The sequence below is a fragment of the Anoplopoma fimbria genome, chromosome 12 (assembly GCF_027596085.1).
Source record: "Anoplopoma fimbria isolate UVic2021 breed Golden Eagle Sablefish chromosome 12, Afim_UVic_2022, whole genome shotgun sequence".
Taxonomy (NCBI): Eukaryota; Metazoa; Chordata; class Actinopteri; order Perciformes; family Anoplopomatidae; genus Anoplopoma; species Anoplopoma fimbria.
In genome coordinates, this window is record NC_072460.1 from 12,623,108 (window position 1) to 12,638,225 (window position 15,118).

Genomic DNA, 15,118 nt, shown 5'->3' on the forward strand with positions numbered 1-15,118 from the left:
AAGTAGTGGGAGACAGGAGGATGATGGCCAAGCTATCATCCCTGATGAACAACACCTCCCACCCCATGCGGGACACCCTGGCAGCTCTGTGCAGCTCCTTTAGCCACCGGCTGCTTCACCCCCGGTGTGCGAAGGAGAGGTACCGCAGGTCCTTCCTTCCTGCTGCTGCCAGGTTGCACAACCAACTCTGCTCCCAGCAGACCACATGACACTAAAAACCTGTGCAATACAAATTCAACGTGCAATTATAGTTATAATAGTTATTCTGTCTGTACATATAATATTTCAATTATTGTGGATTTTACTGTTTTTTATTGCATTTTATTCTTATCTTGTTTTTCTTTTACTATGTCTCTTGTGTGCACTTTACCCTATGCTGCTGTAATCCTGCAAATTTCCCCGCTGCGGGACTAATAAAGGATTATCTTATCTTATCTTATCTTATCTTATCTTATCTTATCTTAAAAGCACAGGGTTGGTAGTAAAATTTAAAATGGCTCCGTTCTATTCAAGTGTCCCAAAGTCAGGACAGTGAAACACTGAGCCATCATGCACAAGCTACCTCATCTCTCCCCATCCCTCCTCAGGCCACAGAAGAGAAGGAGGAGATGGAGGAGCTTCAGGCGTACAACCGGCGCCTGCTCCACAACATCTTGCCCAAGGACGTAGCCGCCCACTTTCTTGCACGGGAGCGTCGGAATGACGAGTTGTACTACCAGTCATGTGAGTGCGTCGCTGTCATGTTTGCCTCCATCAGCAACTTTTCTGAGTTTTACGTGGAGCTGGAGGCGAACAACGAGGGAGTGGAGTGTCTCAGGCTGCTCAATGAGATCATCGCAGATTTTGACGAGGTGAGAAGAGACGAAAGTATGAGAGATAAAAAGAAAAATGCAAATTGAACTAGTGTAGAAAACATTTATTGAATATGTTCAGTTGTTTTATGCTGCTTTCTTTATCGCCTATTCCCGGTTGTCTGTGTTGTTCTGCCACCGTAACTAATTTGTGGTTCCTTGTATCTAGATAATCAGTGAGGATAAGTTTCGTCAGCTGGAGAAAATCAAGACCATCGGCTCCACCTACATGGCAGCCTCTGGCCTAAACGACTCCACCTACGACAGAGAGGGACGTTCACACATCCTGGCTCTGGCTGATTACGCCATGAGGCTTAGGGAGCAGATGAAATACATCAATGAGCACTCCTTCAACAACTTCCAGATGAAGATAGGTAAGCCTGGAAGGAAGCAGAGATTTGGCTTGAAACACTATCTGATAAATTTTCTTTGGCAAAAATTCCCCCAGTTATCTACTTCCTTCGAAACAATATCATAATTGAGTTAATATGCTGTAAGTAGTATGATGTAACATGGCCAGTTGATTTGTTCTCAGGGTTGAACATGGGGCCGGTGGTAGCAGGGGTGATTGGAGCCAGAAAACCCCAGTATGACATCTGGGGGAACACAGTGAATGTGGCCAGCCGGATGGACAGCACAGGAGTACCAGACTGCATCCAGGTACTGAACCCGAACTCCTCTCAGCACGACCACAGCAGTTTGTAACTTTATGTTCACAAGAGGCATTTTGCAGTTCTTATTAAGTGAATCAGCCAATGCAGAATACCAATACAGTTACTGATCAAATTAGTCATTATGCTGTTGTCATTAGTCATTCACATGAAAAAGGAAAGTGTGAGTCAGTTATGTTTACTTATACCCAGTTAACAAATTGTCCACTCTGCAGACGTCTTTCTTCTAACCGAGAGACTTTTATCACTTTTAGGCGTGTACATTTGAAAGTATTGTTTGTATTATCATTATCATTTCATTATATTGTATAATGTTATATAATAGTCTGTATAAAAGTTTCATAGAAGATACCAGTTCTAAGGATATAATCAGTTTACAGTCCTTCAGCTTAAGAAATTAAGTTTAGACATCTGTTCTGCAGAAGTGCCCTTGAGCAAAAATCCCTGACAGCACCGGACATGCTGTTCTCTAGTAGAAATATTGCTCTAATGTCCCTCTGGAGGAGAGCATTATTCTATTCTTAAAGTCCTAAATAGAGAAATCAAAACAGCCATTGTATGTTCCTCAGATGACCAATATCAGTCATTTTAGGTGACTTATTTATTATCTCTAATTCATGAATATTTAGTTGATGCTGTGTAAGCTAGGATATGTAGTGAGTTATTTTTGGCCCAAATCAAATCCCTAAATACGGCTGCTACAAAGATTACACTCAGAACAATGCTGCCATCTGTCGAACAGTATGAGCTACTGCAACAAACAAAAAAAGCCTTTTATAATACACAGTATATAAATAAAAGGGCTGCAACTAATTCATATTTTAAAAGTCATTAAAGCTGCTGATTATTTTTAATAGAATTGATTCATTGTTTAGACCATAAAATATTAGAAAAATAAAGAAATGCCTACCTTGTTTTATTCAACCAATAGTCCAAACCCCAAATGTGTTACTAACAGTTGAGCAGCAAATCTTTGCATCTGAGATGAGTCCAAATAGAGAAAAGCTCCGACCTTGCAAAATTTTCTGCATTTACTGTATGCTTGGTAAATAACTAATTGTCAAAGTCGTTGTTTTTTTCCCTGTCGATTTGACTATTTGTTTCAAGACTAATGGATAAGTAGATATTTTTTGCTCTACTGCTATACAGTGTAATATTTTTCAAGCATTTCATCTATTTCTAATTATCGCAGTCACATGAGGCAGATTATTCAATGTGAAACTGGGACTAACAGTGTTTCTCTTGGGAAGGGTGCAGTGTCTCACATTCTGGGTGTCAAATGTCCGTGTCCTCTCTTAGGTGACCACAGACTTATACCACGTGCTGGTCAACAATGGATACCAGCTGGACTGTCGAGGTGTTGTCAAGGTGAAGGGGAAGGGGGAGATGACCACTTACTTCCTCACCAGCGGTCCTCCGGGCAGCTAACGACAGGCGAGCTGACCGCAGCGTGACTCCCACTGCACTGACAGAACAGAGACTGCAGAGAGACTGAGTGGTCAGCTTGGCGATGAGCACTGAAGCTCGGTGCGAACACACTGGGGACAGAAGACGGCCAACAGAGACGAGCTCGGCTTGTCTGTATTTTGTCAAGTACTCAGATGCACACATGTAGGACGTTGTTCATGTTCGAAGGCTTTTCCCCCCAAGCTGCTCGAAAGATCACAAAGCCCAGTTGCCTTAGGACGGAAGCGACTTTGCTTGTGTTTATAAGCAATAGTATAAAGTATTTCATCTGGAGTCGTTAATTTATTTTCGTGCGGATGGATTTTTGTGATGACCTTGTACAAAAAAGAATATATATATACAGCATACAAAAAAAAACTATGTTACTTAAAAGAAAATATGCAAGGACAACATCAAGGATGAAAATGACCAAAGAACAAATGTTTGATATGAAACACACTAATGATTCTGGTGAAAACAACAGTAAACCTAAGTAATTTATTCATCTTTTGACAGCAAAGGCCACGGTAACGTCACTGTCGTTGACACTTTTTTTTGTTGTTGTGGACTTATTCATGAAGGAGAACACATGCACACATGCGCAGAGATAGAAAACACTCACAATAACCTTGGCTTGGACTTGTGTTTCTTATCAGGGCCTTCTTTGTTTCTTTTAGCCTGTGATTAGCCACAGTCTGGCCACAAGGCCGTTTGTGGTTCACTGAAGTATGCGATCGATTACAATGTACTTTTGGTTCAAGCCAAACAGAAGAAGTATGAAATGAAGGAAGAACAGTTGCATTAGTATCCCGGTACTGGAGAGATTCTGAAACTGTTATGAAACGTTTTATATAAGTGTGTGTGTGTGTGTGTGTGTGTGTGTGTGTGTGTGTGTGTGTGTGTGTGTGTGTGTGTGTGTGTGTGTGTGTGTGTGTGTGTGTGTGTGTGTGTGTGTGTGTGTGTGTGTGTGTGTGTGTGTGTGTGTGTGTGTGTGTGTGTGTGTGTGTGTGTGTGTGTGTGAGCACACATAGGTAAATGCTGATCTTTATCTAGGGGCATACTGTAACTTTTCACTGTGAGGTTTTTATGATACTGTATGACAATGCTTTCTTGCCAAACTGGTTGCTGCAAGGCATGTTTTATATTATTTCTCCGAGTTGTGTGTCCATTCCTGATTTCTCACGTCAAAACCATTATTTGAAGAGAATTGTGTCTACTTTGCCTTTTACTGGTCTGTGATTTTGACTGATTTCATTCCGACCCAAATAAGCAAAAGCCTATGAAACGTTTATTTTGAATTGTGTTACAACGTGTGAACGTAAAGTGGTTTCCTGATGGCTTCAGGACGGACTGAATACAGGAATTCTCTGTCTGCTCACAAGTATTGCCTTGAGATTATGCAGTTCCAAGATTTGCATACTTCACGGACCAATATTCACAACTTTACACAACAGTATTTGACCCCATCTGGTTATATTTGGCACTTGGAGGCTTGTAACCCCCTAAAATGTAGTCTTTTGAAACAATAATCATATGAATGTATGTAATAATTACTTTCTTTGTCCACAATGAAACCACTACTGAAGGAAAACACTCTACATTGCCTTTACATTGTACTAGAGGCCAAATTGATTGGATGCCACGTTTGCTTAAAAGTGAAGGTGTATTTTACATTTAGACGAGCGTAACACCAGGTGTTCATATGCTCACTTTTCTGTCTGAGCCAAAAAAAACGCTGCCTTCATAGGCTATAAAAAACATCCTCGCTTTGTCTGTCCTTAAAATGAAAGGTCAACTAAACACTTGCATTTTCCTTTAAAAGTGTCAGAGTTTAAGAAATAGTGCAATGATTGATTTGATTAATTTACCCTTTGACAATAAATTAATAAATTGCTGTTTTTGCATTGATTGTGTTTATTTGTTTTTGTTTTTTATTCCTGATGAGGCTCTTAGATCTATTCAGAAAAAGTGGTAGTAAAGTAGAAAACATGTTTATGATTATTGCTGTTTTAGAGAAGGTCTGGGACAGACATCTAACACTTCTACCCCAACAACGGACTAAGAACCAAGAGCAAAACTTTCCACATTAGTTTATTCCACAACACATCTTTAGTCTGTTTATTTGTTTGGGGTTTTAATTTAGCTCTCATGTCCATCATCAGCCTGCAATCAAGATTTCTCCCTGTGACAGTAACCTGAGAGAGGCCTCCTCCTTTTTCTGAATAAATCAGTCTACAGTTTCAAGAGGGTGATACAGGAGAGAGTATTTAATTGCTTGCACATGAATAATGAATTTCTGTTGAGGTAATGGCAATGTTCACTCACAGCACTCTATGCTGAACATTAATTAAGCGACATAAATTCCTCCTAATCCCTGATGAAAAAGCACTAATGTTACTATAATGGGCTCAAGATACAGGGACTTGTAATGTGTCGGTACTACATTGTTGTATATTTTTTTCTTTTGTACACTGTGACTATGTATCATCTCATAAATATCCTAAAGCCTATATCATTTTATAATTTTAATATGAAAATATATTTTTACCCAAATGTATTATTTTAGTCAGTTTTGATGTGTGTGGGTTTTTAGTTTCGATTTAATCAATTCATTTAACAGTTGTTTTTTTTTGTTTAGTTTTTTAGTTTCGATTTAATCAATTCATTTAACAGTTGTTGTTTTTTTTTGTTTGTAGTTTCTTCTGCCTCGTTTGGTACATATTGTATACTATTTCAATCACAGGACCCGTGCTCGGTCTTCTACCGTGCTGCACGGATAAAGAGCTCCGTGGAGGACTCCCGCGGCCAGCAGGGGACTCCCTCCCTCTCTCCAGCTAATCATTTCAACAAATGGCACCTGTTCGGTTCAAAGGAAAAGCCGGGAGGCAACGCGGCCGCAGCATCCTGGTTCGATGCGCAAAAGTCCTGTCCAACAACTTAGGTAAACTGGAAAGGCCGCTGCGTGTACACTTGGAAACTTTCCACACTGATAAAGAAATCCACCGAAACGGGTGTCGGCCGCAGATGCTCGTCGGTCTGAGGTAAGTGGTGGCATTTTTGGAGAGGTAGAAACCTTAAAGTGTCAGCAGCGTGTCTGTGTCATCTGTGAGCGTGACTGGCAGGCTTCATTCATCTGTCACCTATCTTGTTTCTAGAGCAGAAAAAAACGAGATCATACATGTCTTTAACTTTAACATATTCTGAATGACAGGAAAGATACTCTTCCTCTTTCCTTTTGCTGTAAGACAACGTTTTGCGGTATTGCTTCCGTCATTGCGCGGCACCTTTTGTTCTTTACTTGTGCTTTAAGTTATTTGAGTTATTGATCATTTGTTGCTCAATCCAGATTTACAATCTCGCATAATATTGAATTAAATATTATCTGATTGAATATTTTTCCTTCCTCCTTTTGTTGTTGGAACTGGTGACAACAAACTGGACCAACTGCTAACTTATTGGACACACAAATACAAAGTGGACCGTGGTTGTTTCCCCTTTCTCGAACACCCAAAAGAGTGTCCTCATGAATCAATTATGAAGGAGGCAGGCTTGAGGATAGAGTAAATTAATTATGAACAAGTAAGAGTGAGTTTCTAACTGAACAGTGATCACCCACTGACTGTTCCACATTGCAGTGATATCCTGTTTCACCTAGCAGGAAACAGTCTCTTATTGGGGCATGGTCGGGTTATGTTGTGGTCCTGTCATGCTCCACGTAGCAAACTCTACTTCCTGCAGCAGATGACAGCCGATCATTATGGGTGAGGTGTACTTGTAGCAGGTGTCTGAGGAAGGCGTTGTCACTTATTAACAGGTGAGCAGGGAATTGCAGGCTGAGCCAACAGTGTCGCGGCCCGCCTGCTGCCACGTGGGTCCTGGAGGACTGTGGTCGGAGCAGGTGAATTCAGGTGTTTACTGAGGGGTGTGGTGTGTTTGTTCACACTCTCCTCCTCCCTGTCTTCTCCACACGCCCTGTGGGACTGTTTGGAAAAGAGACAGGGAGGAGCGAGGCTGGTTAGGTTTCCTGCTGCTATGACACTTGCAGAGACGCACAAACCGGTTTAAGAAATGTTCCTCTTGCTTGTCTTCTTTTTTTCCCCCTTTTAGGTATAACTAACTGAATGTTTAGTGAGTAAAAGCAGGTAAGGGTGACAGAGGAGTTGGTTTTAAAGAAAGTGTTTTTTAGAGCTTGGCTGGAACTCTCAGGTAACGTGCACAAACATTTAGTAGCGAGCGTCTTGGGAAAAAAAACAATTCTCTCTGTTTTTCACAGCCTTGATAACAACACCCATTGTGAAACATGCGACCGTTCCTACGCCGGCGTATGTCCCCCCTGAAACTGGTGCTCCTTGGGGGGACTCTCTTCCTGGTGGTCCTGGTGGTGCTCCAGAGGGATGTTGGCTCTTCACCTGCTAGTGACCCCTGGTTTCAGGAGCTGGTGGACAAGAAGGACAAGGTGTTGATCATGGTCCGAGACGCTGTCAACAACATCGGCTTCCAGATCAGAGCTCCACAGGCGCCACCAGTACAGGAGCAGCCCACACAGGACGCCAAATGCCCTGCTGGATTCTACACTCGGGCTGAGCTCAAACCTCACCTGGAGAGACCGCCTCAGGACCCGGTCAGCCCCGGGGCAGATGGGAATGCATTCAAGAAAGACAACATGTCCCCAGACGAGGTGACGGAGAAGGAGGAGGGAATGAAGAGGCATTGCTTCAACCAGTTTGCCAGTGACCGTATCTCGCTGAGCCGTAGTCTCGGGGAAGACACGAGGCCTTCAGAGTAAGAGCATGTTCTCAAGATATTCTGAGATAGTTTGGAGTTTCACTGCGTTATCAAAGTGTGCTGACATGTACACAGCAGGCCAGATAACATCCTGGGTCTCAGCTGAGGTCATGCTTAGAGCAGTCAATTATTTACATGCATTTTAATATTATGTCTACATTTTCCTGGGAACTCACTTAGTATAAAAGGCTCATTTGAATGTAACATCAAAAAAAAAAAAAAAATGTATGCACATGTCTGTACGGGTGCATACTGTGGTAATTGAGACAGAGTTATCATCTGTGTTGCAATATTACTTCCACTCACTGTATATGTTTGTCAGACGCAATTGGCCTTGAGCTATTTCTTTTTCGAGAGGCTTTTTATGTGAGCTGATTTGTTTATGACTGTTTGCTCAGTGCGCTATTTAAAGTATTGGTGACCAGACCTTGAGAGTCTGCAAACAATGGTCTGTTATACGTGGCCCTGCAAGACCTTCTGTGACTTTCATTTCATCAGATATGCCTCTCACTTTCTCACACTTCTTTGTATTCTGACGTGGCTCACCCGGCTCAGGTGCGTGGAGACGAAGTTTCGTCGCTGTCCTGCTCTGCCCACCACCAGCGTTATTATTGTCTTCCACAACGAGGCCTGGTCTACCCTCCTCAGGACGGTCTACAGCGTCCTGCACACGTCCCCTGCTATCCTGCTCAAAGAGATCATCTTGGTAGATGACGCCAGTGTTGCAGGTGTGAAAAATATAAATACACAATAATGACAAAACATAACTAAGGCCTCACTGGCAGGAAAATATAAAATGCCTTGTTTGTAACTTTGACGACAATAAGGGGAGTTCAGGTTAATTACTTTATTTGTCATATTTGGCTCTTATTTAGGCAGTAAGTGGGGGAAAAATAGTTGTAAGCTCAGCAGTTCTGCTTAACTGTTGATAGCTGGGAAGTTAATCTTTCATTAAAGCTAATGTAAACAGAGTATTTCACGGACAAACAGAGTAGGTAGGGAACTGTCGGTGCTAAGCAGTATAAGAAGCAGTAATGTTGAAAAGAAAACACCCCCTCTGTGTAGTGAAGAAACATTTTCAAACAACGTGACAGAATCACACCAGGAAGCTCTAGTGAGCCATTTCTTCAAAGAGGTGCCACCAGGGCACAGCTGCAGGAGCACAATCTGGAGATGAGGAAGTCTCAAGTTATAAGTGATTTATTAATTAAGTTGACTTCCGGGTTTTAGGTCAGTATCAAGTTACTGTAAACTGTGAGCTTTGAAAAGGATGATGTTGGCTTTGGGATTTTTAGCAGCTTGCAAACACAGTAACATGCAGGGTGTCATTCATAAAAATGTTGTTGTGTTTTTTTACTATGGGGCTGGCCTCCAGCTTGACAACAGACTTTTCAAGAGCACCTCCAACTCAGTGGAAGTTGGCCAAAGCGACAGGCTTCTTTTATCATAAATGTTCTATCTTTGACGTATGAATGCAGCATTGTCATATGTTTTGCATAGGAAAGTGTTTTACAGTCTAACCTGCTATGCTGCCGTGACTTTCATGGGGAAATATCATTGGATTATTGCACAGGAGCAACATATTTAAGTGCAGTTAAAACAAGGACAAGGGTATTTTAACCTCATTAACCACCTATCACTACCCCATTGGTTTATTGGTTGTTCTGTGGGTACATGTATATAAAGACTGAGGTAAAAAATAATATCCTCCTTCTCAGAAGCTAATGTGCCGTTACCCTCTGCACCCACTGTATTTCCTCCTATAAAAAAAACTTCCCTTTTTTGCTACCAGAGCTGCAGCTCTGTCATAACATTTAGACAATGCGGTTGCTGGTTTCATTTAGACTGAAACATGTGAGAACTGTGCAGCGTGCATTGCAGGCATAAAAATAATAGAGAGGAAGTGTGATCCAGATTTACCAGCAACGTTTCCACTTCATTGCTATTTCTTCTGACAGTGGTCTAGCTGGTTTAAATATGATTGTTCCGTTTCTTATCTGGGGTGGCAAGCTGCTTTAGTATTTTATCTATTCATTTTAATATTGCTGGCAGTAAGTTTGTAACCACATCCACCAAGGTAAGCGCTTCAACCACTGGAGCTCACCTTAGACAACATTTTAACTGTTTTAAACGAAGACGAAACATACATGATAATGTTGTTTTTATTTTCTGCAGATCACCTAAAAAGCCCACTGGAGGAATTTGTGCGTCAGCTGAAGATAGTCCGCGTTGTGAGGCAGCTGGAGAGGAAGGGCCTCATCACTGCCAGGCTGCTGGGTGCCAGCATTGCTCAGGGCGAAATCCTAACTTTTCTCGACGCACATTGTGAGAAAACGCCCTCACACACAACCACAACAACAATAGCCACAATGGCCAGCTGTGTATAGCTCATTGGGACAATAGCACTACCAGGGTTAGGGGCTAATGTGTTGTTTTCCCTCTTTACTAGTAATGTACATACTTACACTACTGCAAGAAAGTAATTCATATTTCCTATAGTCCTCTAAATAGTTTGTGCCGTATTTAGACACCTAATATTAGGGTCCTTCCGTCCATCCATAATAAACAATTATTCATGTTTTAGTCCAACTTTAACTTTATCACATTATTTTATAAACCGTTCAGTAAAACTTTCAGTAGATATACAAATTATCAAATTAAAGTCTTATTAATTAAAATCTTTTACATCCACGATTCTTTGGAAGCAGAGAGCGCTCATTACAACATCTGCGTTTGGTCAGAAAATGTACCTGTGATTAAAGTGTGTCCGATTTGGCTCACAAAGCATAAACTTGGCACCTGATTCATTTAATTAAGGGAGCAAAGATAATTATTGTGATAGTAACATGTTTAATTGTGCAGCACTGCATCTATTTTAGATCATTTTCAGACATTTTCCTCAGTATTCAGCTATCAGAAAATTTACCAAATAATTGTAACTTCAGTAACAAGTGTACGCTCAATGTATTGTAATACTATCATATTCATGAAGCCGCGCTTTGCCTCGTCTCATAACTGTCTTTCACCTGAAACTGTTTGCTGTTAAAGTGGCAATCGTTCAGATTTCAGTCCTGGTTTAGGATTTTTTTTTTTTAAGGGAAATCAATGGAATTATGCTCAGAGTTGGAAGCGGGCCGTAGTCATCATTGTGTTCCCTTTAGTGACTAAACTTTAAATGAAAATCATAGATATTGCTACTATGAACGTTATAATGGAGACAAATTATTTTTTTAAAGTACAACCAAAAGCTTTTTATAAAAGAAAAATATATTGCTTTAGCTAATATATATGTTTTTATCGTTGTGAAATAATTAATTAAAACATTTTGTGACAGGGCCAAAATAAATATTTTGTTTATTTCTGCAAAATATATCTAAAGTTTGGTTACCTCTGCTAACAAGTCTTGTGAGCCAACTGTATAATGCCATTTGTTGTCCGCGATCAAGTTGCGCGTTAGTGTGGAAAAAATGGATAAATGGCTAAGTTTTACACTAAGTGCTTAATGATCCAAAAAACAAAACCCATCAAATTGAAAGTTCAGAGGGAGCTTCAATCCCTGAGGACATTAGCATTAGTGCATTATTTAGTTATTCATCATTGTAGTTCACACAAAAATGAAAGCGATAACGAAGATGCCCATCTGAAGGGATTTAGTGGGTGGGGGACTAAAAAATAAGTAGGAATAAGTTGTGCTGCATGCCCTGCACTACACAACCAATTAGATGACAAGTTAAGTGTGACTTAAATCTAGCTAGCCATATCCTAGAATTACCATAGATCACTTTATGAAGCTTGAAACCTAAATCTATGTTATGTATAGCTTCATGTTGCAAAATGACTTCATTATTCTACTACAGAAGATTCATCAGTTGATCTGTCGAGTCTCACTCCACTTGAGAAAATTTTTAGAATTTTTTCCAATCCTGTCCAACCCCTGCTACACAACATAGCTGTATTAAAAGTAAAGATGCACTCTCCTACAAGCATCCTTGGCAGAACTGAAAACCACTTGTTATGAAGTGAATGCAATGGAACGGTTGGAGGTAGAGTCCAACATCTAGTGGCAGAATGTATTCAATAGCAGCTTTTAAGTAGTGACCTATGTTTTAAGAGACTGAAGTTAAGAAGTAGATATGAAGTAATCCCTGTCCTTCCTCCCTGTTTAGGTGAGTGTTTCCATGGTTGGTTAGAGCCACTGTTGGCCCGCATTATTGAGGAACCTACTGCGGTGGTTAGTCCAGAGATCACCACCATAGACCTTGAAAGCTTTCGGTTCAACAAGCCCTTGCCCACCAACCGCGCTTACAACAGAGGTAACTTTGACTGGAGCCTGACCTTCGGCTGGGAGCAAATCCCCGAGGATGCGAAGCTACTGCGCAAGGATGAAACCTACCCTGTAAAGTAAGAAGGATCGCGTTGGTTTCACTCAGACCATCCTGAATCATTTAAGTGTCTAAAGCTTTTGTATCTGCCTCTGAAAATGTCAGAACACCTGCTTTTGCTGGAGGTCTCTTCTCGATCTCAAAGGAGTACTTTGAACACATTGGAACATATGATGACAAGATGGAGATCTGGGGTGGAGAAAATGTGGAGATGTCTTTCAGGGTTTGTCTTTTTATCTATACTTATACCACAGTTCCACACGTTATGTTAGTCTCCTTCTCATTGTACAGTTCGAGTATGAATATCTACCTGCATCAAATGTGATTCACAGGTGTGGCAGTGTGGGGGTCAGCTTGAGATCATCCCTTGTTCTGTGGTGGGCCATGTCTTCCGCAGCAAGAGCCCCCACACCTTCCCCAAGGGCACAGAGGTCATCACTCGCAACCAGGTACGCCTGGCTGAGGTCTGGATGGATGACTACAAGAAGATTTTTTATCGCCGCAACAAGGCAGCTTCGGTTATGGCCAGTGAGGTGAGTGTGACCTGCTGAGTAACACTGTTCAAATGTTAAAGGCACATGGATGCAATGACATTTATCACCCTTCTTCCACAACATTTTTCCTTTTTGACTAGAATGTTTACCCTGTGCTACAACAAGTTGATATGATAATGTAATTTTAAGTGTTTCTTTATTACAATATTCCCCTTTCAATGTTTATAGCATAACTTTGGTGACATCTCCGATCGCCTGAATCTGAGAGAGAAGCTGAAGTGCAAGAACTTCACCTGGTTCTTAAACACAGTCTACCCAGAGGCCTTCATTCCAGACTTAAACCCAGAAAAATCAGGAGCAGTAAGTCACATTACCCTATTTGCATATCAAAGATATAACACACCACACATATTACATAACCGTGGCTGTATCTTACTGTTGTTTGTGTCTGTATTTGCACCAGATTAGAAACTCAGGATCTAAAACCTGTCTGGATGTTGGGGAGAGTAACCAGGGAGGTAAACCTCTGATTATGTACCAGTGTCACAACATGGGAGGCAACCAGGTAAAATTACTGTCGACTCACACGTGTGAAATTCAGATTTGAAGATGATTTAATGTTCTCTGGGACAGTTTGGTCTCTAATTGGATGATTTTCTCTTCTAGTACTTTGAATACACATCTCATAAGGAGCTGCGTCATAATATTGGAAAGCAGCTGTGTCTTCATGCCACGCCCCATCCAGAGGCGGTGAAGATCGAGCTATGCCAGTTGAAGGGAAAGGGCACCAGTGTGTCACCTCAGCAGGAGTGGGTCTTGACAGAGGTGAGGAACAACTGGAGTTTTCTTGACGAGAGTTAGATGAGAAGATTGATATCATTATCATATCCGTCTGCTAAATATAAGGCCACAGCTAGCTGCGGCTTAGCTTAGTTTAGTTCAGCATACAATCTAGAAACGAGGGAAAACAGCTTCCTGACTCTTGTTCCCACCGTGAGGTGGCCGAGCAACTAGCAGAGACTACAGGAAGTCGGGCACCCAGCCAATAGGTATTTTGGCACATAGCTCCACATTTAACGATATATTTCAGTTTTTATGCTTTGGTTTTTGTACGTAATTACCGGACAGACTTGAGAGTAGTATTTATCTTATCTAACTCGGAAAGAAAGCAAATAAGCGCATTATCCCGGAAGGTCTCATTTATTCAGCATAGGATGATTAAAGGAATAGTTCAAATGTAATCTGTTGGTATGTTGATATTCATTTAAGCTTCTGTATTGATCCACCTTTTTCTCTGATGCTACTCTCCAGGAAAGTCTGCTGAAGAATCCCAGTAGTGGGAAATGTTTACGGCTGAATGGAGACCAGCTTCAGATGGATCACTGTAACTCTGCCGACCTCTTCCAGCATTGGACCTTCGGCTGACCTCCCTGTCTGACCATCAGGTGACCTCTGGCACCTTGTGTCCCCTTCCTCAGACTGTGCTCTGAGGAGCCAACTCAACATTGATCCAGAAGGACTTCCTGCTGTGGAGCTTGGGGCATTTGGCCATACTGAGTGGACGGTTAAAGATGGAGGACAAAGAAAAGACTGAACAGGAATCTGTTGAAGACGCTCGAGTTGGCCTCAAGTTGTTTTAAATTTATTTATGATGGAAACTCAGAGAGACGTTTGAAGGTGGCTGGGAATTATACGACACTAGACTGTGGACTTTGCATGCAGGAGTGGCAGCTTGACTGTGGGTCGGTGGGTGTGAACCAGAATCTTACTGCAGTGAATTCACACTCCAGCTTGGAAAATCACCATTTAGTGTTTGTTTTGTTTGTTTTTTGTCTGACAATGAATGTTGAAATGGGGAATATTGAACCTGTGATGCGTCTAAATATGCACTTAAGACATAAAATCAAGAGATGTCTTTTTTTTTTTTATATAAAATTATTCTTTTTTGTGTCAGATAAATGTTCATTTGTGATAGAACATTTTCAACAGTGAAATATATGTATTTTGATGCGTCTATATGTGTACACTAAAGCAATAATCTTTTAAAATAATTTTTTTTATATGCTTTTACTGTTTTTTTTTGCAGAGTAATGGTTGGTCTTGATTCATTGGGTAGTATTCTGAAATGATTAACTCACTGTGGTTAATGATGCTACAAATATTAAATAATTTGAATTAAGATAGATTTCCTGCGATGATTCATGACTCATTTATAATCCTGTTTAAAAAAAAAAAAAATAAAATCTGAGTGAGAGGTGTAACATTTTTCTAAGGAGTGGTTAGAGAGCAAGAAACATTCCTGGCAATTGTTTTCAGCCTTGTCTGAATGGACCTGAAATGTAAGTTTAAATGGATGAACAGGATTTCTTTCAGGTTGCCAAACCTGATCTGATTGAATGTGCAGATTTGATTCCATATGTTGGGTCTTACCTTCTGACTGGAGGGCAGAGTTCACACGTACATTACAAAGCATAAGGAAGCGGCCACGC

General features: G+C 41.0%; 2 protein-coding genes across 2 annotated transcripts in view; both read left to right on the forward strand.

Moving 5' to 3' along the window:
* Nucleotides 1-3,903, forward strand: part of LOC129099361 (adenylate cyclase type 6-like) — a 28,811-nt gene extending 24,908 nt beyond the window's left edge. The window contains 4 exon segments of the mRNA XM_054608583.1: nt 588-851; nt 1,021-1,225; nt 1,387-1,511; nt 2,822-3,903. Of these exon segments, the coding sequence (XP_054464558.1) occupies nt 588-851; nt 1,021-1,225; nt 1,387-1,511; nt 2,822-2,950 (723 nt within the window). The 3' untranslated portion in view covers nt 2,951-3,903.
* Nucleotides 3,904-5,757: 1,854 nt separating this feature from the next.
* On the forward strand, nt 5,758-14,845 carry galnt6 (UDP-N-acetyl-alpha-D-galactosamine:polypeptide N-acetylgalactosaminyltransferase 6 (GalNAc-T6)). Its single transcript, XM_054609173.1, has 11 exons — nt 5,758-6,009; nt 7,242-7,750; nt 8,309-8,481; nt 9,929-10,078; nt 11,920-12,154; nt 12,241-12,358; nt 12,468-12,668; nt 12,858-12,989; nt 13,093-13,194; nt 13,296-13,454; nt 13,941-14,845. Exons 2-11 carry the CDS (start codon nt 7,269-7,271, stop codon nt 14,052-14,054), a joined length of 1,866 nt encoding a protein of 621 aa, XP_054465148.1. The 5' UTR covers nt 5,758-6,009; nt 7,242-7,268; the 3' UTR covers nt 14,055-14,845.
* The last annotated feature ends 273 nt before the right edge of the window (nt 14,846-15,118 follow it).

Bases quoted from the DNA above. Each gene is read 5' to 3' on its own strand.
- galnt6 (XM_054609173.1), top strand. From the start codon at position 7,269: ATGCGACCGTTCCTACGCCGGCGTATGTCCCCCCTGAAACTGGTGCTC. The intron at 8,482-9,928 runs GTGTGAAAAATA...TATTTTCTGCAG, and splicing joins AGATGACGCCAGTGTTGCAG to ATCACCTAAAAAGCCCACTG. The intron at 12,155-12,240 runs GTAAGAAGGATC...TGAAAATGTCAG, and splicing joins GATGAAACCTACCCTGTAAA to AACACCTGCTTTTGCTGGAG.